The 24,587-nt window shown below is 43.6% G+C and overlaps 1 protein-coding gene and 1 pseudogene across 2 annotated transcripts in view; one reads left to right on the plus strand and one right to left on the minus strand.

Moving 5' to 3' along the window:
• Window positions 1-3,464: 3,464 nt before the first annotated feature.
• The window catches only part of LOC147881005 (cilia- and flagella-associated protein 99-like), a 70,914-nt gene continuing 49,791 nt past the window's right edge, over window positions 3,465-24,587 (plus strand). For both annotated transcript variants that reach the window (XM_087370239.1, XM_087370240.1), the window contains exons 1-8: window positions 3,465-4,233; window positions 4,352-4,515; window positions 4,884-5,001; window positions 5,116-5,180; window positions 5,254-5,365; window positions 5,482-5,670; window positions 12,708-12,785; window positions 12,876-13,004. In XM_087370239.1, coding sequence (XP_087226365.1) covers window positions 3,997-4,233; window positions 4,352-4,515; window positions 4,884-5,001; window positions 5,116-5,180; window positions 5,254-5,365; window positions 5,482-5,670; window positions 12,708-12,785; window positions 12,876-13,004 — 1,092 coding nt within the window. In that variant the 5' untranslated portion in view covers window positions 3,465-3,996. The remainder of the gene's footprint in view (window positions 4,234-4,351; window positions 4,516-4,883; window positions 5,002-5,115; window positions 5,181-5,253; window positions 5,366-5,481; window positions 5,671-12,707; window positions 12,786-12,875; window positions 13,005-24,587) is intronic.
• Window positions 13,368-18,660, minus strand: LOC147881006 (uncharacterized; annotated as a pseudogene).

The following is a 24,587-nucleotide window of genomic DNA, read 5'->3' on the forward strand; positions in this document are numbered from 1 at the left end:
GCTTTGGATTCTTGAAATCTGGAAAACACTTCAGATTTCTCTTTCAAAAAATAGACCCAACAATATCTACTGTAGTCATCGATGAAAGTCAAGTAGTAAAGTGAACCATTGATGATGCGGGTCTAGGCATGGGTCTGGGCATAACCCCATACATTTGTATGTATCAAATCAAGAATACCTCGTACTCGAGAGGTGCTTCTGCCAAAGTTGGTTCGTTTTTGTTTGCCAAAGTAGCATGCTTCGCAAACTTTTCCAATAAACTGTAGCTTAGGAATCCCAATTGCCATATTCTGATTCTTGAGATCTATGAAGCTCTTGAAATTGACATGACCATATCTCTTATGTCATTTTGCGGACAGTGGCATCTATTGCGGTTGAGCTGACATGGCATGCAAATCTGGTACTGTAGCTATCATTCTGAACAAGCGTCCTTCCTTGACTCCTTTTCCCACTAGCTAAAATCCTTTGATGGTGTGGAACATAAGTAAGAAGGTACATGCTTTTTATGTGAATAGAGGGCTAACATGTTTTTGATTGCAAGCATGAAAATAAGAAATATGCCTTTGAAAAGATTACTGCTCAACTATACAAAATACAAGATTTCCAAGGCTCACAGAACTAGCTAGATGAACCACATAGGTCTATTTCCCAAAGTGGTGCCTCTTTTTCTCATACAAACAATATCACATCTTCATTCTATACTTTTGTGGCAAATAAAGAAATCCACCGACCAACATGTTCATCCATAAACAAAAACTTAGCCAGAAGATTCCAACCTCTCCTTAATACAAAAGCATAAATAAGATTATCTTGTAACCTCCTCGGGAATGAGCTTTAGAGCTATTAACTATTAACACTCGCATCCATCTAAAGCATCCACAATACACTTGACAAACTATTGCTAGCTTGTTTTACAAAAATCTGGAACCTGTTCAAGTCACTTGGTCTATATATTGCAACATGGCATTTCAAGGGTGCAATCTACTCCCCTAGCAGGCCACACACTCAATCCATCCCATCCAACATGCTCTCGCTATATTCTCAAAGTGCAGGTGAAGGGAAAGTCTCACTTGTATACTAGTCATGTATGGCTATGGACCGCTCCTTTAGCCTCTATTCCAACCATGTTTCCAACCTGCTGCTGACGTAGCTTTGTATGTACTCCCCTCAACCCATATCATCCTTCTCTATTGACCCTTATCTTTCATGTGACCTCCGCTTCCAAGTTCTTTGATACACAGCCAAATTCACATACTATGCTCACCTAGAACTTATTTTTTCTCTTGTAGTGTGTGCTCTTTATTGCTATCAATGCCCCTACTACTGTCGATAATCCTCCAAGGTCTCACCTTGATCTATTTTTGCCCTCTCAAAATACATGCCCTATCTACTTCTACTAGTGTGTAAATCAGTGGCAAAGCCACAGGACTAAATTCTCAGGCATCTACAAATTGTTGTATGATGAATCCACGTTGGTAACCGCCCTCTTCATTGCATCCTAATCCCACTCCCCACTTAAGCTTGATTCACCAAGATGTCCTTTACACTTAGGAAAAAGAAGACCTACACTCTTTGTTCTATAGGTGTGCTCTCTATGTCTCCTAAGTTCTAACCCTCTCCCAAAACAATCGCTTGCTGCAACTCCAAAAAACATGAATCGTTGAAATACATACCATCATTGAAAGCGAAGTAAGCTATTTTGTTGACAGAACCATGTTAAAAGATTTTATTGGAAACATCTTGAATAGGCATGGCTTCAATCCTGATTTGCTTATATCTTTCCTTCTTTAATAGAGACCCTTTCACCTCTTTATTTGAATATCCTCCCTATGCGATGCTTTCCTGAGCTATCTTCCACTTCAACTTTCCAGCCAGTTTTTCCTTAGCAAGTTTAAAGAGATTTAATGTAGGATGCGATGGGCCTTCGAGAGCAATCAAGTCTTCAGACGTTAATGTAGATGGGGATCAAAAAAATGTGGACATCTGCTGTTAAGATAGCCTTCGAAAGATCTCATGAAAATCCACAATTGCGAGAGATTGGATTTGATGAGCACCTCGATGGAAGGGTCTCATACATTGATGATAGCTTTTACACCATATTAGTTATCCCCTTCAATGTAGGAAATGGCATGCTGCAGATCATAGAGACGCTGAAGCTAGAAGCACCGGTCCCATTCCACATCATATTGTTGAGAATGGCACGTTTTGCTGTTGCGATGACAAAATGTAGTGATTGAACTGCTACCATGGCGGGGATTGGGAGAAAGATCAAGCTCAAAATAAGGAGGAATTGGGGAGGGGTGTCAAACTTGGGAGCATCGCCCAACCTCTCCTCCATTGCATAACACGTGACGCTTCTACCTTCTTTTTGCATGCCACATGACACACTCTTCCATAGGATGCATGGCACACTCTTGCATCCCACTCTCCTTAATATATTGTAAGACATGTGGCCTGCCCGAGATGGTGCACGAAAAAGGCAGCGAATTGCAAGCGGAGAGAGAGAGAGAGAGAGGGGGGGGTGGGGGGTGGGCGGGGGAGGGAGGGAGGGAGGGAGAGAGCAGAAGAAGAAGAAGAAGAAGAGGAGGAGGAGGAGAGAGAGAGAGAGAGAGAGAGAGAGAGAGAGAGAGAGAGAGAGAGAGAAAGATGGAGAATTTCATGGGATAGAAATAGAGTACTAACATGCTACTCCAATCAGTTCCACTTTTCCTTGTGCCACTACTGCCCATTTGAGAGCACATTCCCCTTAGCGGTCTTCGTTCATCTATCATCCACCCCATATGCCAGAACCAAGGTCCCTAGATCGACATCGGAGCTCCGATGGTCATCCAATCATCAATCTCCTATTCTCTCATTTGAATTGCGATACCCTTGGCCATCTCTAGCTCCTTTTTCTATCTTAGAAAAGTAGACCAACGTAAAGATCAAATGCACATGTGGAACTCCTCGTGACTTTGAGATGCTTTCTCCCTCTAGATTAAATTTGTAGTCCCAAGTCATTTGCTAGCCCAATGTGACCTCATCTTCATGGCTTTTGCAACCTCCAAATTTTGATAAAAGTAGTACCATAGAGAAGTATGAGAGAGTGTGTGAGAACACGATGTATGAGTCAACTCAACTCGAACTCGATATCAAACTTAGGCTGGATTCACACCACCTCGCCCGCCATCCTCCAAAAAGTGATGTGAAGGGTTGCTATCCTGGGTGGCCCAATAGGAGGGAGAGGCTTGGAGACTGACACGAAGCCTATGAAATCCGGCCACTCCATATTCCGTCTCCTCCAACTGCTACACCAATCACAACATAAAATGAGCAGCCTATGACTGCCTTACCACCACACTCAATGGGTGGACGGGCCAAAACCCAATGTGAAGGTGCCTTATTGGTACGGAGTCCTAAAATGTCATGGGATTGGGATGCTGTTTGGGTTGTTGACATGGGTTCACGCCACCCCAACTGTCGCGCGCATGTTGGCTGGCTTCTGCCGATGCCTCGGAATCTCCCACCCCCTATCACACTTTTGATCTAGATCTTTCCAATGGACGAATCAGCAGCACGGTGTGAAGGAGGAGACCAACGTCGCTGTATTTCATATCTAAGCGTTCAAGTAGTCGAGTGACTGAGGGGAGTATTTAGAGGTGGAGAAGAGATCTGTAGGGTGGGGTTGACGACAGAGAAAGAAAGAGAGGGGGAAGGTAGCTACAGACCAAAGTCACAGTACTTACTACTTGGTATCTAGGTGTTCGAGCAATTGGGGATGGCTGTGTGTGTGTGTGTGTGTGTGTGTGTGTGAGAGAGAGAGAGAGAGAGAGAGAGAGAGAGCAGAATCGGTTATCTAGTTGTGTATGTATGCACAACAGCAGCTGAGTTTGCGAGAGAGAGAAAGACAAGGAGAGAAAGAGAGAGAGAGAGAGAGAGAGAGAGAGAGAGTCGTGTGCCGGCCCTTGACGCCTCATTTTCTGGAGCAGCAGCTAGTTCTCTTTCGGTATATCGCAAATGGACGAGAACAGTCCTTGCTTAACCTTTCTTCATCATGAAGCTGCTTATAACTCTCGCCTGTCAAAGAACAGAAAGAAGCATCTATCTGCGAGAGATCTTTTGAATGCCTGTGTTAGGCTTGTGGATGATTACAACTGCGAAGCTCTTCCAGACATTGCGCCTGATGATCATGCTAAGGTACTCATGCCGAGCTTAAACGTCACGCATCTCCAAGATCAGATCTTCTTGACCCAGGCAAGTGTTACATCATCAAATCGGTTAGTAGCCGGACCACTCTAGTAGTTGGAACTCTCTTGATTAGTGAACCAACATCTCCTTCGACGTGGTGAACCTAATCTGCATCATGCTGCAGGTTTTGTATGGATGCTGCAGGTACAAGAAACTCCTAGAGATCCTTACTGCGAAACTTTTTTCACGCAAATTACCCAACGTTCAATGCGTGGACGAAACTCTGTATACTGTTCTTGGATATCTCGCTCTCATCCGCCTAGAAGAGCTCACTTTTAATAATTTCAGGTTTGAGATTGAACTTGCAGCCCTTGAAGTGAGATACATTTCTGTTTCGGGTAACAGAATCTTAAACTCTTTTTCCTCACCAGCCAATGCTTAGTCCTCTCTCTCTCTCTCTCTCTCTTTCACACACACGCACACACACACATTTTTGGGTGAAATCCCACACACATTTTTGGGTGAAATCCAGTTGTCATTATATTACAAAACATAAACACAAGGCACATGTGCGTGTGCATGCACACCCCCTATGTGCTTATATTGTTGGATGTTCCTACTTCTTGTGGTTTGCATCTAAGGCGATGTGTGACAACACTTTCACTTTCAAGGTGCAAATACAAAAACTCATGGAAAATCAGAATCTATGGTCGCAGGAAATTTGTCCTAAGCCAGCATCCTCAAAGGCTACTGCCTTTCATGCAATTTGTTTTCAATCATGAGGAACTTTTCAGATTCTGTAAACCTGAGTGGATCAAATTTTATGATCCAGATGTGAGTAATTTTGCTCTTCTATACAGCTACAATCAGGTTAAATATGAATTGAGCTTAAGCTGGTCTGGAATACAAGTTTGTGGTTGATATTCCTTTATAAATGGTCTGCTGCAGTACCTTGACACTATTATCAGCAAGCTAGTTTCTTGGAGAACAGAGGCAGACGAATTGTCAAAAAGGTAATGGTTTTAAATCACTGAAAGCTAGACTAAAAATCATACAGAGCTTTGATGAACCAATTTCTGTGATCAGATTGGAAGAAAAGATTCTAGTAATAAAACAACGGGATAAACGGTCTACTGCTTTCAAACCCTTCAACCTATCCACAACCAAAGGAAAGCCCACAATAATAGAAGCAGAGAAGGTATTCAATGCAAAGTGGTCTTCTGAACTGTATCTGATTATTTTATAGACGGTTATCGATGAATCTCACCTCACCTTTTTATTGATGAATCTCACCTTATTTTCTGGGTGTTGTAGACAATGCCATTTAGGGCAAAACCCCCTCCTAAGTGGAGCGAAGGGCCCACCTCCACTCAAAAGGCCCTGGAAGCTGTGTGTACAGAGTCTCGGAAGAAACTTGCCAACTTTTATTCAAACCCTAAGAACCAACCTTTTCACTTGCATATTCTGGAGCGTCCTTCAAGATTTGAAGCAGTGAAAGAACAGGTATTTCAAAACGTTTCCAGCAAAGATATTATTATGTATTATTGATTTGCTCAATGTTCTATTAACTCCATACTTTCTGAATAAATCACTGCCATTAAGTTAAGTAATCTTTATTTTTTTGTCCTATCATGACCTTTAATAAATATAAAGGGTGATTCTGAAGTCTAATGATTGGTACCAGAGGTTGGGTAAAACCTTGCATAACGGGAGACTATTTATACAGAGTTTGTTGAGTTACTATCAACCGAACCTAATGTTTGATGATTATTGGTTATTTACTTGGGAGTCAATGACCTGCAATGGGGCATACGGCCAAGATCAAAATGACACCAATAATTGTGCCAACTCATTTTGTGGGTTACGATTACGTAGGGGCAACCACTCACTAAATGTAGGCCAAATAACACAGTTGAAGATAGATATATACATTGCTCATAGATGAGAAATTTTTGGTTGGCTTTACTGAGTTTAGTGCTAGAGGACCTCATTTACTACCAAAGATCACTTGTATTGTGTACTATAGAACTGTTAAAGCCCTAATATTTAAAGTGTCTTCATATAACTCTAGAAACTGAGCTCTCATATGTCCACTTGAACATCCAGCCCTGGCCATCTATCTTGATTTCTATGTTATGTCCTTTGAGGAATCCTGGGCTTGCCTAGGCACCTGTAGAAGGCGTGTAGGTCAGTCAACTTAGGTAAATTGAGCGACAAGTCCCAAACTTTGTAGCTGTCTTGTGACAGTCTTATCACTTTACTGCAATCCCTCCATGAATAGAAAGCCAAGAGAATAGAGTTATTTTTCTATTCCTGAGAGACTTTTAGAGCCCTCTCAAAAAAATTCTGGAAACCTGCAAAAATCAGAAACTCCTCCCACTGAGAGGCTTTGGAGGGATTCCAGCTCCTAGCACTAAGCTGGCACATCCTGGCATTGCTAACATTGTAGTAGAAGTATGGGAGAATCTTCTGCATCAATCCACTCCCACTCCCCGGGGTCCCAATGCAAATATTTTATGGGGACACCTACATAAATAAGGCCTAACACTCTAGGAGCCTAGAGGGATGTTCTCTGGACCAGGGGTCTAAATACTAGCCAAAAGCCAAAAAACTTTGCTCCATGTGAATCACAATCCTAAACAGCTCAATATGTTTTATCCACAAGGATATCCTTATCTATAGCCTAACCCTAGAGTGCACATCAAAGACCAAGACATCCCCACCTGCAACTCACCAGAGACCTATGACCTGAAGCGGGATGCCTCGGCTTGAAGAAGCCCCCATCCAAGTGAGCGTGCCGTCACTAATCTTTAAGGACCCTGTTCAAGGTCAACGTTGCATCAATTTGCTCAATCCTCCTCTTTCTTTCTCTAACATGACTAAGCATCTGAAATTTGCATCCATCCAGATGGTTTTTGAAAGCCTTCCATGAACCCATAGAGCAAGCAGGGCCTCTCTACCATATGGACAGTGCATGTTGCCTAGGGGTCTGCCATGATCATCCAGAATTAAATCATTCCACATGGTAGGATGCCTATCAATCTCTCCCAGTGAGGAGGGGGCGATCCTCCAAAGAGAACTCCTAAAGCTACCCCAAGCATTCAGGATGGTAGTCATAAGGGGAGAGGAAGGCATCTTGAGGTGTGCAAACGCAAATATCTACCTAGTGTTGTCCATCAATCAGTCATAAGGAGCCATCCTCCAAAGAGAACTCCTAAAGCTACCCCAAGCATTCAGGATGGTAGTCATAAGGGGAGATGAAGGGCATCCTGAGGTGTGCATAGATCACCAACTGAGGAGGGGGTACAATACCCAATGTATTGAGTGAAGAAATGTTTCCAAGGCTCCTACATTGGCATAAGTCCCCTGACCCCAAACTTGCAAAGCAAAGCTTTGCATTGCACATCTAGATCAATGATATTAAGGTCCCCTTCCTGCATTGGGAGAAGCAAGGTCTCCCAAGCCACCTTGGCTGCGGCATCCTCAACCTACTCCATAAAAAATTTGTAATTGGCCTTTAAGTTGAGTACCTACAAGACCAAACAAACCAGGTTGTGGCCAAAAGTACCGAGCTGACAATTACCGCTCTACAAGCAAGGTCAAGTCTAGAAAAACGCAAAAGAGGAGTTTCTTGTTGATCCCCCAACACAAAGAGCTGCTGTGAGGAAGGGATGCCCACACTGACCTGACAGCCCAAATATTTAGTGGAGGTAGTCCTTTGAATCCATGTAAAACCAAATTAGCCAATTGGATTTATTCCAATTAATATATGTGCACCTTTTGCAATACAAAATAAATCCAAGGAGGTGAGAGTCTCAAGAGTGGCCTCCAAAAAAACAGCAGTGACATCTGCAATCTCACCATCCAGAAGCTCCTCATCCTGCCTCAGGGGAAGTCTCAGCTCAAAAATGTCTACTTGATATCTCAAAAGATGCTCATGGCTTCAGCCATGAATACGTTAAAAAAGGGCAAAAGGGCATCCCTTGTGGACTGATCTGAAAATCTAAAATCTCACTCGTCTAACCCCCTTGACAAGAATCTAGCTGTGGGCTAATCATTACAAGGAGGAATCCCTCTGATACAAACATCAAAAAAACCAAAACATAGCATTGGTACCCTTTAAGAAACCTTTGTCTACTTTGTCATAACCTTCCTCAAAATCTAACAGTAGAAAGGCTAAACTCTAGCCGCTATGCATAGCCCAATCCAAAGTCTCCCAATTGGAAAATATACAATAAAAAATGCTCCGGCCATGCACAAAACCAGCTTGTGTATTGTGATAAGAGCTCGGAGAAGGAGATGTAGCTGCAAGATGATAGCCTTTGCAAAGATCTTATATGCAATGCCCAAGAGGGAGATGGGCCTCCATTTGGTAACCAAAATTTTGCATCTCCCCTTTGGGATAAGATGCATAAGACCCTGTGTGAGTGAATCGGGTATAGCACCAGAGTCCCAAATGCTCTATAATCATGTCCCAAAAACAATGAAGAAAGTGGCGATGAGCCAATATGGACTGGGACATTTGCTCTTGTGAAGGGCAAAAAGAGCAATCCTGAATCCCAGATTGGTGAACTATGCATCAAGTAGAGCCCTCATGTCTAGTTTCACCAATCTTGGAATAACCGCTCTACCTATCATCATCTCTGGCAGAAGTGTTAGGGATTGTAGTAAGAAGGGGGAAATAGAGAAATCTGAAGCAATATACATGACGGCATCAAGATCTAACTATAAAACCCCATCAAAGTCAACCAATTGAAAAATACTTTCTCTTCACTATCTAGGGCCAAGAGTAGAGAAAAAATGTTTATTGACTCTCCCTACCATTTGAATGCAAAATGACTCCATTGCATGAAAGGAAACGCAGCTCTCTGATCCAAAAATGCATGTTGTTCAGCCATGCTGCAGCAAGGCGCTCCGGAGTTCAAGCATCTACAGGCCACTTTTTCTCTTTCCTCTGTAGGGCTGCTAACTACTACTATCGTATACAAATCTCCTATCTCCAAATCTCACGTCTCCTAGTACGAGAATTGAAGTGAGAAATGGGAAAGGATTCCCAAACAGTAGAGGTCGATGCTCTATCAACATGAACTACATGCAAAGAAATATCTGAGCAGGCCACAAACAAGGCTTGCACAAATAATAGCTAAATACTCACTATTGTTGCTCTTTGCCCCTCGTTTGCCTTTTGTCATATGCCTCACCTCCTTGCCTCTCTTCTTCCTTTGCAGTATGCTTCTACCCTTGTCATGTCTACGTTGTATGTCGTTGCTCTATACAGAACCATATGGTGCATACGGCGCCTGTACATTTGCCTCGCCTCCACCTTCCCCTTCATCTCACCTTTTGCTACGTTGCCCCTCTATTTGTATTGCCCTATTATATGCATTTGTACATTACGTATGGGACCCATACATGCATGCTTTGCCCTGCCATACACCTTGATCATACTTCCATTCCATTCCTAGCTAGCTACTAAATCTATTCATGTGGCCCTGCTCTCTCTTTCCCTTTCCCTTCAAGAGGTTGAGGTGAGGGAGGCCAATGAAGCCACTCTACCTCATCCTCCTTGGAAGGCTGCCCTCTTCTCTCCTTCCTTGAGCTCTCTTCTCCATGCCATGATCTGCCACCTCTCTTCTCCTTCCTTCAGCTACAACTTTCTGTGACTAGCGGACGATGTGATACTTTTATCTGGATCTATAAGCAGAATCACGGCTTTGTGTCTTCAGTAAAGTTGTAGAGGATCTTGAGTACTACAAATTTCGTTTTTACATCATTGCAATCCGAGTTTTCTGTGAAAAGTTACAGCCCTTGCAAGAAGTGACGAAATTTGTTTCTGCGCGCGAATTTTGTTCTGGAGCTCAATGATTTGACAGCCCAAGCATGACACGGCCAGCTCAACGTGCAGCTATCCATCCTCTTCACCTTATGTCTGACATTCTCTTGGAGTTGTTGCCTGCAAGTTGGTGCCCGTATTCTGCCCGCCATTCTGCTCCACGTAGCTCTGCTGCCCACACAGCTGTGAGCTCTTGACATTACATTGCGGTGACTCCTTCACGTGACTACTCCGATACACTCTACTACAATGATCTCTCTGATTAGTGCATTACATCGAGCTTGACTTAGGCCACTCTAAAAGCGGATGAACTAGAAGAGGAGAATGCTGATGCACAGTTCAAAGCACAATAACAAGGAACTACACGGAATTTTGCACAGTTGATGCAAGATCTATGTTTTTCAGAGTTCATGAATGCTGCTCTGAAGCCCTAAAAAGAAAAAGAAAAGGTAGCAACCTAGTGTGATACCTCTTATATCTGGTACTGGAAGGAATGGCCAACGAAACAATTTTCCATTTTTCAATCTGAGACAGTAGACTTTCCCTTGGTCTTCAATGCATTCAAGCTATTTTTGGAGGAGGTTCAGTATTCCAGGCAGTGGTCAGACAGCTTGGACAAGGCATGGGAATGCCTGGAAATTTCCCTTTTGGATTTCAGCCTAGATTGAAAGGTTATCAGGGTCAGATGTTTGGAGGAATGCCTACTACGATGCCTAATATGATGTATGGTAACATTGGGACACAGCTAAGGATGTAGATTGCTATGCGTGGCATGATGGGAAATTTTACTGGTATGCCTGGAAGGACAAGGAATGGTTAATCCTGTTATGAGAAATGGAAAGAGATGCTTGCTATAGTTCATGCCTTATCACAGTGGAAGCACTACTTATGGGTGCTGATTTCTATGTTCAGACAAATCATTTATCGATGCAGTATTTTCTCACACGTAGAGAAAACTATCTGAGAAGCAAATACGATGGGCAATTTTTATGTCTATGTTTCACTTCCAGATTGTGCATGTGCCTGGCAATGAGAACATAGTTGCTGATGCACTATCGAGGAGGCCAGTACCTGAGGTTGTATCAAAGAAACCACATGTTTCAGCAGTCACTATTGCCTATCATGTTGAAGTGGATGCCATGCAAGAGCAATATGCAGTGGATGATGACTTTGCAAGGATCTATGATCAGTTGTCTGAGGGGCAAAGGCATGATCACTATAATCTCTGAGATGGTTTTTTGTTGATGCATGGCCATTTATGTGTCACAAAGCAATTGAGGGCCAAGGTTATGGCTGAAAGTCATGTTCCGCCTTATGCAAGGCATAGAGGAATAGATGCAACTATGAAAGCCGTTGAACACTTCTTTTACTGGCCAGCTTTGCGACGTGATGTTAAATTGTATGTCAGGACATGCATCATATGTCAGATTGTCAATAGTTAATCCCTCTCCTTTGTTGCTCCTCCCAAAACTCCATTGGATGATTTCTTTTAACAGAAAATATTATACTAATAAAGAAGATATATATAGCAAGGGCAGAAAAATATGTCAAAGCAAGCTAAGAGCTATAAACAAATATATTCCATAATTGCACAGGTTGGAACCTATAATGGGCAAGGAAGCTTAAGAAAGTAAAAATACCAGCTCACAAATAACCTATTAGGAGGTCGATACGTCATTGGCTACAATCCATGTCCATAAGAAATCTCTGACGAGCATGAGTTTCGCTCTGACAAAAATCCCAAATCCTTAACAAGCGTGTACCGGTCTGATCAACTGAGTATTTAGAGGTTATATTGGCATGTGGCAACCAATCATACGAGAATTAGACTTCCAAATATGCCGTGTAGTTAAAATTTCAATCATCTCCCAACCAAAAATTGCAAAGCAGCTAATTGATTTATTTGAAGACCAAAAAATGCACCTCTTTGTTCTTGCATGGCTATCTCTGGGGAACCTCTTGCAATGAATAGCAACCTCGATTACATGTACCATCATGGAAAACCTCTCTTTGTTCTTGCATGGCTATCTCTTGGGGAACCCCTTGCAATGAATAGCAACCTTGATATACATGTACGATCATGGAAAACCTATGTAGACAATCCTAAGACTTTGTTTGTTTGTTTTTGTCTGGACAAGACATTGGAATTTCTGGTTCTTTGAAAGAAGAGTACAACTCAGCTATCCTTGAGGGCAATGTATGAACCAGCCTCTTGCTGGTAAGTGGGCTAACAGGAACCCACTTTGGTCTTCTCTTCTACAAGGGCCTTGAACTGGATCAATCTGACATTGTGAGATTGGCTTCCATCCAAGCAAAATATTCTCCCTGCTTTCAACCGGATATGCCAATAAACAATGGTGTTAGGAATGCTTCACCATCCCTGCTTATCTGATAGTCTCTGGGACACCCTGCTTGGTCCCTTAAAAACTTTTTACTTTGCCTTGGACTCAGCCAAACAAACTTCACACATGATATCTTCGAAAAGAAAAGTACACTTCAGTACATGAGCACCACAATCCATACAATGTTTAGAACTTTTGTGCAAAAATCTCAAATTTCAAAGTAAATGTGACCCACATGCACACATATGTTTTATATTAATGCTAATCACACTAGCAGTGGCCAAAGTCTTATTTGGTGCATTTTTGCTATTATTTGATACTACAAATGTGAAAGAAATCTCTTTTGTTTGAGCTGCATATCTCAGGTCCAGTCAATAAGGAAGCTGGAAACAGAATACATTGCACCAAAGGCTCGCCCATGTCCAGATCCCCCATGCATTGAAGTGAGTGTGAAACAACAGCCTCATTGGTCCATTTTTTTAGCTGAAAAATTTTGTACATGTGCTCACACCTAATGTTGAAAATTTTCATAGGTCAAGCTCACCACATCAGCTGTGTTACGAGAGCATGCTCTGTACCAAAAACAACTAGAGGAGGAAAGAAATAGAGTTAAATCCTTCGAGATGGAGCTCCGGGATGATTCTGATTACAAATACTGGCAGGTTTTTTCTCTTGCTTTTTTTATTCTGAGTCTTTTCAATCCAATCATGAATATAAGTTCTATTAGAGAGAATTGAATATTCCACCTTGTGTCCCAAGTTTTGGCGTTTGATTGTAAGGAGAGCGGCACGTGGACCGCCTAGCTAATCTAAGCACATAGCGTTTTTGAAATGCAGGATTTCTGCTGAATCGAGATTTTGTATGCACTATACCTTGGGTTATGTGATTTGACAACGATGCTATATCCTTCCTGACAAAGTAATAAAATGCAATAATGGAACAATTTGAATATCCTATTCTCTTTTTCTATATATAAATCAGAGAGCCAAATAAGATTTATGGGGCCATATGTACTAGGGACTTTCTTAGAGCAGCATGCCGCTAGGGATCTTTTCAGATAGCCTGTCAAAGAACGTAAAACTTCACATAACAGTGCACCTTAACCTTATTTAATCACATAGACAATGTTGTATAGTCTCCCTAATAGAATAGAAGGTGTTATGTGGAACTGAAGGCTATTCCCTAATCATTAGAACAATAAAATAAATCTTTCATAGGGCCATTACTGAAGAATTTGTCTTAGTGATTGCTGCTCCTCATCATTACGTGCTGCCCTAGCCTCGACTACCTCTTGCACTCATTTGTTCGGCCTCAGCATGTAGTGCCCTACGTGTCCACTTCACTCGTATTGATGTATGGCTCACTCTTTGCCCGTGGCCGTATGCCTCACCCTCTATGCTTAGCACAGGGTGTGGGATGGACAAGCCAAAGAATAGGTAGGTATGATCAGCTCATGGTATTTGTGTTGTATGTGGAGTCTGATTTTTTTTTCAGAGGTGGTTTTTTGGCCGTGCTTTGGACCCAGGCGTGCTCAGACAAGGGGGTATAGGGGGTGTGACGCCTCCCCTAGGACTATTGCGGGGGGTTCCAAGGGGGGTGGCAACAGTCTTAGGGGGGACCCCTTGGCGGGGTTCGGAGGCAGTGCCCCCAAAGCCAAAAATATATGAAATTTGGTACATGTATTTTGTGGTCAAAATTGTAAGATAAGGGTGTAGCTCACATAGCAGGAGAGTAGTGGATATACTGTAGAGATATACAATGATATGGCGGTGTAGGATAGACTAAGACTTGGTCTATTTTGTGTGTATCATATCATTCGTTAGTATTTTCAAACCTAAAAATAGACATGGAAATAAATTCCACAAACGACTACTCACAAAATTAAAAAATCTTATACACAAAAATATGAAGCGTCTGAGGAGCCATGAAGTTATGGCAAGTTCAAGCAGCAATAGAGCAACTGAAAGGACGTGATGTATCTTTTCCAAAGGCGATCTCCAAGAGTGTGGTAACCAACCTGAAGAATTGCATGGATGGCAAATCCCAATTGTCATCTCAGTCCGCTAGAGTTGCAAATGCACCTGATGACATCTACCCTCAAAGGGATTTTTGAGAAATACGATAAGAAGATGTCTCAGAAGGTGACTTTTCTGCAAGAGAAAGCCACTGATGCCGCAAAGGTAGCACAACTTGAGAAAATTCTCAGGAAGGGTGCAGAAGCCAAGGTAGAGGATGTAGGAGTGAGGGCCTTTCAGGCATAAGAGCAAGCTGAGGCCGCTATTGCAAAAATGGTCAACATGAAAAGGCATAAAAGAGAAGAATCAGAGAAGCGCATCAAGGAGCTCCGAGATAGACTTGAAGAAGTTAGAACTGATGGGGACATTGCGGACAAGGAGCTTGAAGATTAGAGAGCCAAAAAGGAGGGTCTTTACAAATGGCTCTGCAACATGCAGAACGCATTGAACATTCAAAAAGACCAGATGATGGAGGAGTTGAAAAGGGAGAATGTAAAAACTAGAGCAGTGATGCAAGATCTACGAGAGACAAGAGGGAATACAAAAAAGAAGAAAAGAGGGAGCGAGAAGAGAGAGAGGGAGGGAGAAGTGAGGGACAGAAGGAGAAGAGAATTAAAAAAAGGGGAGGGAGATGGATGACAAGAAAACAAGAGGGGAAGGGAGGGGGAGGGAGGGAGAAGAAAAGACAAGGAAAAGAATATGAAAATAGAAGCAAAGAGAGGAGAGGGAGATGAAAGAGAAGAAAATAAGAGGAAGGGAGATGGAACAGAAGGAGGAGAAGAGAAGAAAAGGGAACAAGAAGTATGAATCTATTATGATGATATGATTGTCATCAATAAGGGAGATTTCAGTTGGAAATGGAAATATGAGCGGGGGGAGATGGAAGAGAAGGAGAAAGAAAAGAGAAGGAGAAGGAGAAAGAGAAGGAGAAGAGAAGAAAAGAGGAGGAGAAAGAGCAGGAGAAGAGAAGAAAAGAGAAAGGGAGATGTAAGAGAAGAAAAAAAGAGGAAGGGATATGGAAGAGAAGGAGAAGTAGAAGGAGAAGAGAAAAGAGAAGGAGAAGATAGATAGATAGATAGATATATATTAACGTCTCTAAAAGGCCAAACGGCCTATGAGACTAAAACAGTTGATACATCTGCTAGTGTTGTCTCATCAAAGAGAATAACAAAATAAATAAGCTGAAGGCTGAGAGCTACTAAAGGTACTTACAGTCAGAGGCACTGCAAGTGACCCAAAACTAATGAAATACCAAGCAAGTATTTACTAAAAGTACCAATTGATCAGCATAGGCAAAAAGCTAATCAATAAAAGGGTTGCACTCTTCTTATGTCAAAAATCCCAATCATGGGCAGCTCTAGGATCTCATAACTCGGTGCCACACGTTTCTTGTGTTTGGCAATGATGGCACGGATCCGATGAAGATATGGGTGCCGGGCACGGGGTCTTGGGAGCCTGGGCCTCCGTGACCTGGATATGGCGATGGCTCAGTCCAAAATCACACCACTAGAGTGTGGCAATCTGCCTGTGTGTGATAAGGTAGTGGTGGCGCCAGGGGTTTCTGATGGCGGGGAGGGCATAAAACTAGCTGAGGTGCTGGCAGTGAAGAAGTCTATGAGTGTACTTTGCCTGGGTGGGGTTGGTCTCGGTTGTCTGTCTCCCAACAAAGTCTCTCTATGTCGCTTGAGCTATGTCGCTTGAGCTCTGATAAAAACAAACCCAAGCATTTTTTATCTTCGTACTCCATCACCCTACGGAGTGGGCCAAATCCTTTTCTAAATAGACAGTGGTATCTTCCTCGGATTTCATAATATACCGTGCATCTACATACGTAATGCTCCTCTATCTCCTCCTCCTGCTGGCATAACTGACATATCCGATCCTGAGGGGCTGTGTGGGTGTATCTCCCTGTCTCTATTCTCAACTGATGTGATGAGGTTCGAATTTGGCCAATAATACTACGTAGCCCGTGAGATAGGTGTGTGTCCATGTATGCTGGCCTGGCTATAAGTTCATCTGGAGATAAATGAAGAAAATGGCTTTGGTAGTATGCCATCTTCTTCCCTAAGGGCTCATGTGGTCTAGTCCAGGTTCTCTCAGTGTCCAACTTGACAATATCAGCCCTAATGATCTTGTTTTGGTCATGGCGAGACAGGTCTAACTTGGGACAATCCAAACTGTATTGAAAGGGTGGGAGTGCATCCACTGTCAACTCATGCTCTACAAACCATCTCTGTAGCTGAGCATACCAGCACCATGTTCGACCCTCCTCTGCTAGCTGCCTGGATGATATCATAGCCAACCGTGCATATCTGGAGCCAGGTAGATCCCACAATCTATGTATGCAAGTTACTGCCTGGAACAGAGCCTCAATCACTAGTGGAGCAGCTCTAATTCAGCTCGTATTATCGGATGTGGTACAAATGGCTTGCTCCGGATCATGCGGGCAATCAATGTCACTAATGACCTTTCCAATCTCCTCCACTCAGTTGCACCCCCTACACTGGGGCCCCATATAGCTGCACCGTAAAATAATGTGGGCACCACCAATGTCTCAAACAACCATAATTTTGTGCGTGGCTCTTGAAATTGTACATGTGCACACCGTCTCTCTAGTGCCCCCAAAGCTGCATAGCCTCTATCCAATCTGGCATCAATCGCGGCTCTCAATGAAAATTGTGGACCAGAAAAGATCACCCCGAGGTACACATAAGATTGTACCCGCTCTACAGTCTCACCTTTGAAAGTGAACTGTTGTGCTGAGCGTGTCACCCAAGCCTGTGTAGTATTAAATACCATCACCTTGGTTTTCCCAAGGTTTACTGTTAGATCCCTGTCCTCACAAAAGGCCTGTAGCACATCTAAATGTCTTTGTAATCCTTCCGGACTATGCCAACCTGCATCCTAAGTGAAAGACCTCTTTGAATCCAAGTGAATCCAAAATCCAATCCCCACGCTACTCTGAGAGCTCATCAATGTATATGCCAAATAGTGTGGGAGAGAGAGGGCACCCCTGCTTCACGCCAATAGTACTCATAACTGCATCTGACAGCCCTCTAGGTGCTCTAACTCGGCCCATCATTATCTCGTACAAGGCATATATCCCCCACTGCATCTCATGTGGTACTCCAATATCCTGTAGTCTTTTTATCAGCCTGGTCCGTGGGATTGTGTCAAATGCTTTGCGGAAGTCTACAAAGCAACAATATATCCTTTTATGATGATGTTTGCCTTCCTCTATGAGTGCCCGGAGAGTCAGGATGTGATCCAAAGTGGTATAACCTCGCCTGAAACCTGCCTGTCCTACTGCTCTATGTCCATGCATTGCTGCCCATCTGCTCAACTCCTTTTCCAAGATGGATCTATATATCTTGGCCAAGCAGTGGCCAATCATGATAGTCCTGTAATTGTTGGGCATCATCGGACTCTTAAAGAGGGGTACAATGATATGCTCTGTCCAACTAGGGGGGAATCCTTCACAAACTGCTCTATTAAACACATGCACAAGAAGCGGTGCCACAATGTCCCGTGTGTACATGAAGTGCTCTCTCGCTAATCCATCATGATCCAAAGCCTTTCCATGTCCCAATCTGTCAATGGCATCATTGACCATATGCAATTTGAAGAAGGAGCAATATGTAGGCCTCCTATCCTGTGGGTACGGAATCGGTGGCTGTCCTAGTATATCATATAATGACTGCGCATAGTCGGCCCAAGTTTCTGGTGCTACAATTGGTGTACCAGGCTGTCTCTCCTGAAACATCCTCCATGCCTTCTTACTGTTTTGTCCCAAGAATAATTGGTAGATCTCTGCCTCCAATCTAGCTAAGTAGGCCCGTTTCTTCTTCCCTATTAGGCGTGAGAAGATGGCCTTGGCTTGCTTGTGTGTCTGAGTGTTTGTAGCAACCTCCTGCTGTAATTGTCTGCGCATCATACGACACTCATCGTCATACCAACTATTTTGTGTGGCAGTGCTGCAAGGAGGGGTGGATGATATTGTTGTGTGTGGGAATGCATACTGTGCTGACACATGTAATACCTTTGTCAAACCACGGGTGATCTCCTCCAGGGGACCATGAGGGTCTAGCACCATAATTTTGTCCCACACTGCATCTCCATACACTGTAGCAGTCTCCTTCATGAATTGGTATCTAGGTTGTCTCTGAAACGAAGGCCTGACTGCCCCCCTCCAGCATCCTCCTGACAAACTAAACCTCAATATAACATGGTCCGCAGCCACTCCAATGGGTCTGCTAGATACAGTGAAATCACGGATCTGTGGAATTAGAGACGGCAACCCCATCAAATAATCAACTGTACTAGCACCTCCTTTCGGGTTCTCATAATGTCCTCATACAATGGCAAGTACGGTGACTCGCCCTCAGGTGCATACCTCGAGTAGGTAGGTGGAAAGTAGCATGCAGCTACATATAAATCCCTGGGGTCCCCTCTTTCCACTCGGATCCACATGTATCTGGCTTCTGCATCTCTATGAACGACATGTACTATGTCTCGCAAATCCTCTCTGTACAATACTGCTACTCCCCCAGAGCCTCTAGTCCCTCCTGCCATCCGTGGCTGTGGTCGGCATACTGATTCCCATCTAAAACCTCTGACATCTGGAAGTTTCCTCCCCTTGCACTGGTGTGTCTCTGTGTAAATAGCGATATCCGCATGCCTAAAGTACTCCTCTGTTTTTCTCGACCACTTCAATCCATGGTGCGTTTTCTTTCATCTCATTGCCCACTTCTTGTGCTTGTTTTTTTGCATCTTTAGCCATCTCGGCCCAATTATGCACCTCTTTTTCAACCTTTGCTTTCACTTTAACAACACTTGCCTCCACGGCTGCAATTGCCTCCCTGCTTTTCTGAGACTCTTTGTCCATGGCCGCAGATACATCATTTTTACACGCCTCAAGTTGCAATTTCAATTCTGCCATTTCCTTATCTTTTACCGATTCCATGGCCCTTGTCTCAGCATTTACATAATCTTTCATAATCTTATGCATATCCTTTTGTAGCAATACTTGGTGTACTTCCACATCAGCCCGCAATCTGGATTGCATTTCACACAGTAATCGTGCTTGCATGTTCGCTTTCAGTTCTTGCATTTCAACCTTGAGCTGCTTTTCCATTTCCTTCTTGGCTTTGCATACTTTGGTTTCCATCTGCTTCTTTATTTGCTCATACCTTACTTTTGCTTGTGTCTAGACTTCTTGCATAATTTCCTCCCGCATGGTGCTCATCTCTACTCTTACCAATTTGTACATCTCATTATATACTACTTCATCATTCATCTTCGGGGTTTTTCCCAATCTCTTTGAGCTTGGAGAGAGCGTCCATTCTCTGCCTTTCCGGATACGAAACTTGGGGATTTTTTGTGTCTTTCCCGGTGTGTGAAATTCAGCCTCATTTGCGATCTCTGGTGTGGCATCCCCTTCATTAAGAGCAGCCATGTATGTTTCCACAACCAGAGAGAAAGAGAGAGCATAAACTCTAGCAGGTGCAAAGCAAAGGCAAACACTGACCTCAACCAGAGAGAAAGAGACGTCGCTGAGGGATTACTCTTACAGCAGAGAAGACTGTGTACACCAGAACAGAAGTCTCGACGATCTCCGCTCCCAAACCGTCGCCTTTGGTATAACCGCCTTTGCGCAAGGGCAGGAATGAAGAGAAACCTCCGCTTAACAAGATTGAAATGAGCTACCAAAGACCCAAGGAGAAGCGCTAGGAGAACAAGAGCGATCCCAACCAGCTTCCAAGTCGGCCAGCCAACAACCGTAAGTCACTTTGCTTCATAGGTGCCACTAATCTGAGAAGTCTCGTGACGGTGTGTGAAGATTTTTGAAAACCTCAAACTTGTCTTGTACATATGAACATGTGTGATGTTCAACCTGTGTGTGTGTTTGCTGGCGTTCAATCAGATTTTGTGCAAGCAGCTTTTGAACACTTCATGGTATCCAGGGTCGGGATTGTGTTCATCATATGTGAATGGACGGTGGGCAATTAAAGGCTAAATGACTGGTGGCATGCATTTGTGTGCACATAGTCAATGAATATGTGCTTAAGTGCCTTGGTGTATGAAATTGTGGAAATCCTTGGAGAGTGGTAAAAAGCATGGGATGACGTGGCTATAATAAAAAGGCATGCATGAGGTGTCTACGTAAAAAAGGAGCTGGAGGCTTCTGGAGGATTGAGGGGGAGGTGATCGTGAGCTCGAGGGAGAATCGGGAGGACCGAAGAAGGAAAGAGGAGGTGGCGGAGGGGATTCTGGAAGAGGGATGCTATGGCGAGCTGAGAGGCGAGGATACTAGGAGGGAGAGAGAAAGGCCGTCTCGAATGATGCTTGAGAGGAGTGGCTGCCGATATGGAAGGAGGGACCTCGTAGTAGAAGGGAGCAAGAACCAGAACCAGAGCAGCTTGCAGGAGAGCCTGGAGTGAGTTTTTCGAGCAGAGAGTGCTGGACTTGCAGTGTGGAGGCTGTGGACAGCAAGTACTTGGCAGGGAGAGCAATTCCATCGTGGGAAGTTGCTGAAATTTGCTGCTCTTGGGTGTCAGGTAAGGTGAACAGTGATATTTTGCTGAAAACAGGTGCCAGAAGTGAGAAAAGAGCAGGAGGGAGGCAGAGGAATCAGGAAGCAGAGTTGAAACAGAGCCAGGAAGTGTAAAACAGCAGGGCGACCTGAATTTTTGCCAGGTAGGTGGCTGAATTTTGCATGCTGGTGCAGCAGGAAGCAGGGCGACTTCATGAAGAGAGTCCCTGGTCAGTAGCAGGCGTAGGAACTGCAGGAAAAAGTGAAATCGATTTCAGATTTGCTGTTTTTTGCTGCCTGTTGTTTGGATTTGCTGGAATATGATGTCTGGAAGGGGGGAAAATGCAAAAAACAGGAGTTTTTGTCTGAATTTTATCAGCAAAAGTATGTTGCTACTGTGTCCTGAGAAGATAGGAGTTGCAGAAGTGAGTTTGCCTCAGGAGGATTGCTAAAATCTGTAAAAACAGACCTGATTTGTTGTGTGATAGTTGTGGGCATCAGGGAGAGATGTTTTATAGGGTTTTTTTGCAGAGCAGTAGCAGAAAAGGAAGCAGTTTGGTGGGCTGTCCAAATCTGCAGCAAAGAGATGTTTCTAGTCTTTGAGATGAGCATGGATATGGAAGCAATAATAGTACCAAGAGACTCTCAATAGGTGATGGTTAGAAACTCCGTCACTGAAGACAGGTGGATACTAATCTTGCAGATCACAGACGAGGTAGCAGCAGAACTATTCATCCTCGCAGCAAATGGCCCAGAGAGTTATTTTATGCCATAGATGTGATACCAGAGCACGAGTTCTACTGAGGGAGTGGTGACTGTGTTCACGTGATGGGAGTGGGATATCGAGTGCAGAGGCTTGGAGAACTTGAACGGCAGAAGATGTGTGTGTTCAGAGAGCAAGCTTGGAGAAGCTGCTAGCAGTTCGTGTACCGATTGAAGGAGTGGGCTGAGAGAATGGGGTGGACAATCACGTATAGAAGCTGGAGTACCTTGGTCTGAGAAAGCATGAGCTGCAACAAGAATGTGGTTGGGCTTGCATGAGATTAAAGAGGCTGAAGTCTTTGCTTGAGGTGTCTTTTGTGTGGGCTTGTACGTGGTTGACTATGAGCTATTGCTTAGTAAAATGGACTATGAGCTATTGCTTAGTAAAATGGCGGGCTGCATTATTTTTGGTACTTGATGTTGATCTCGGGAAGACATGATAAGATTTCTGACCGTGGTCATTTGTGGGTGGTTGTCCGGTGAGTTGTGGGATTGGATGCAGTATGAATCTGAATGCTTTGTGAGCTTGAGCTCAGTCAGTAGGAGCATTATGTTGGGCTATGTAGTCCACTAGTTTTCTTTCTGAGGTTGTCTGGCTTTCAGTGGAAATGTGGTCAGAGTATGAGTTGTATCTAGAGGTGTGTAGAGACAAGGAGTTTCAATGAATGCCGTTTGCCTTGTGATTGTGTTGTTCGGGTGTTTTAAACGTGGATGAGGGTGGCTGTGAAGGCGGATTAGGCTCTACTGCTTTTGTCCATCCACGTTTTGGTGCCTCCACGGAGGACTGTGCACTTCAGTTTACAAGTGTGAAGTTGTGCAGTCAATTGAAGTATTGAAGAGCTGAGAGAGATGGCACAGGACTTTCCAGAGTTTTGGGGGATGCCATATGAGAATGCAGTGAGATTCTTAGAAAAGATGGAATTTACAGCACTTATAAAAGATAGGGCAACCCCTGAGATTTTGTTTCAGATCTTGAATTATTGTTTGCAGGGAGATGCAAAAGCATGGTTGCAGACTCAAGTTGTTGCCTTCAGAACTATTCATCCTCAGCAGCAAAATCCGGAGTATACAGTGGTGAGAGCAGCTTTTCTTGCACGGTTTGCACAATGCAGGAGCCCTAATGAAATATGGAGGGAGTTGTGCGAAATTCAGCAAAAGGATAGTCAGGATGTGGATTAGTATATGACAGAGTTTGGTAGACTGTGGAGTCTATGGTGTGAGGCTTTGATTCCTGAAGTACCCCCGCAAATGATAAAGAGAGACCGGTTTGTGGCTGGTCTAAAGCCTTCACTTCATCTGAAGGTGGAGTTGAGGAATATTGATAGTTTTGAGGATGTCAGAGTGGCCAGAGAGAAGGAGTGGAAAGTCAAGAGACTGAGGCAGCTTGGTATGCAAGAGGAGCCTAAAACCCTGGTTAGAAGCCCAGAAATGATCAAGGCATATGTAGAGAGAGAGCCGGTGTCTGTTCCTATGTAGGATGATTCCCTAAAAAAGGATTTGCATGAAGCTGTGGAGCTGATGAAAACACTCAACCGGATGGAGACTGCAGGAAGAAGCAGAGGTCAAAATAACATGAGAGAGGCTATGGATGGAGAAGAAGGAAGTTCAGTTGGTGCAAGGAGAATACTAGATTATGTGATGAGCTGTAGGCTGGAATTGGAAGAGGAACCTGAGGAGACAGTGACAGATGAAGAGATAGATTTTTTGAGTGAGACAGAGCAAGAGAGCATCTCATCAGAGGAAGAGAGTCAGTTGTCTTCACTGTTGAAGGAACTGGATGCATATAGAGTTGATGATGTAGGGGAGCTAGAAATCGTTACACTTATGAATGGAGGCTTGTCAGTTGCTATGGAGGAGGGTGTAGCTCAACTAGTTCTATGTGAGATGGCAGAGGAGAGCCCGAAAGAAGGGGTTGTTGCCACAGATGGCAGAAATGTTGAGAGCCCATTAAAGGCAGCTAAGGATAAGTCTGTGTGTGTAGATGATGATCATGCTCCAGTGTTGTGTGGTGATGATGTGCATATGATGGCTGAATGCAATCGGTTAGTGGTTGACACTGTGATTGTGCATACCGAATAGGCTGAGATTTCAGGTTCAGCAGGTGAGGAAGAAAGAGGTGAAACTAGCAATGAGGATGAGAGCTCAATCATGTCTGACAGAGATGAAGCTGATGTGGCTATTACTGATAAAGTGAAAGACCTACAGTTAAAACACTTAGTTTGGGTGGGACTAGCAAGTGTTGATTGTGAGCATGCAAACTGTGATGAGTATGATGAGGTTAAGATTCAGTGTTTACAGGATGATGGTGATTCAAAGGATGAGCTGGATTGTGTTCTTGATGATGCACTGGATGATATGTTAGCATTGATCTCTTCGAAAGAGAATGAAAACACCAGTATGCATGTTGAGCAGGATGGAAGTGATAGTGTGGTTGATGATCAGCTAGATGCTTTACTTGATGATACCCTTGTGGATTTTGCATGTGTGGTTGGCAATGACAAGAAAGAGCGTGCTGATATGTTTGAGCATTCTTCAAGTGGGAAGGATGTTTGTTTGCTTCTGGGTGATCTTGATAATTCATGTGATGGGTTAAGTTTTGCAGCTTACAATGTTGAGACAATAGGGTATGCTGAGAAGTCCCTAATCACAGATTATGAGCTGGTTGTGCCCGTGAGATCTGTGTGAGAGATAGTGACCTCAAAAGATGTAGCTCATGTGAAGCTAAGCAAGACTCATGATGCAAGTGTGATAGCTAATAGCCGGTGGAGTTGTGTAATGTCTTGGCAGGATAAGATATGGGATTCTGGAGGCTTAGTGAAGATGTGGGTATATGGAAGGAGTTGGTGGCTACATCAATTTGGTGTATTGCTGATTCCATTTGATCCAGGGGGATGGTGGATTATGCATATCTGGCAGTGGAGGGTTCAAAGTTATCC

The sequence above is a fragment of the Dipteris shenzhenensis genome, chromosome 31, assembly GCF_047967505.1.
Source record: "Dipteris shenzhenensis isolate YYH24624 ecotype China chromosome 31, Dip_SZ_1.0, whole genome shotgun sequence".
Classification (NCBI taxonomy): domain Eukaryota; kingdom Viridiplantae; phylum Streptophyta; class Polypodiopsida; order Gleicheniales; family Dipteridaceae; genus Dipteris; species Dipteris shenzhenensis.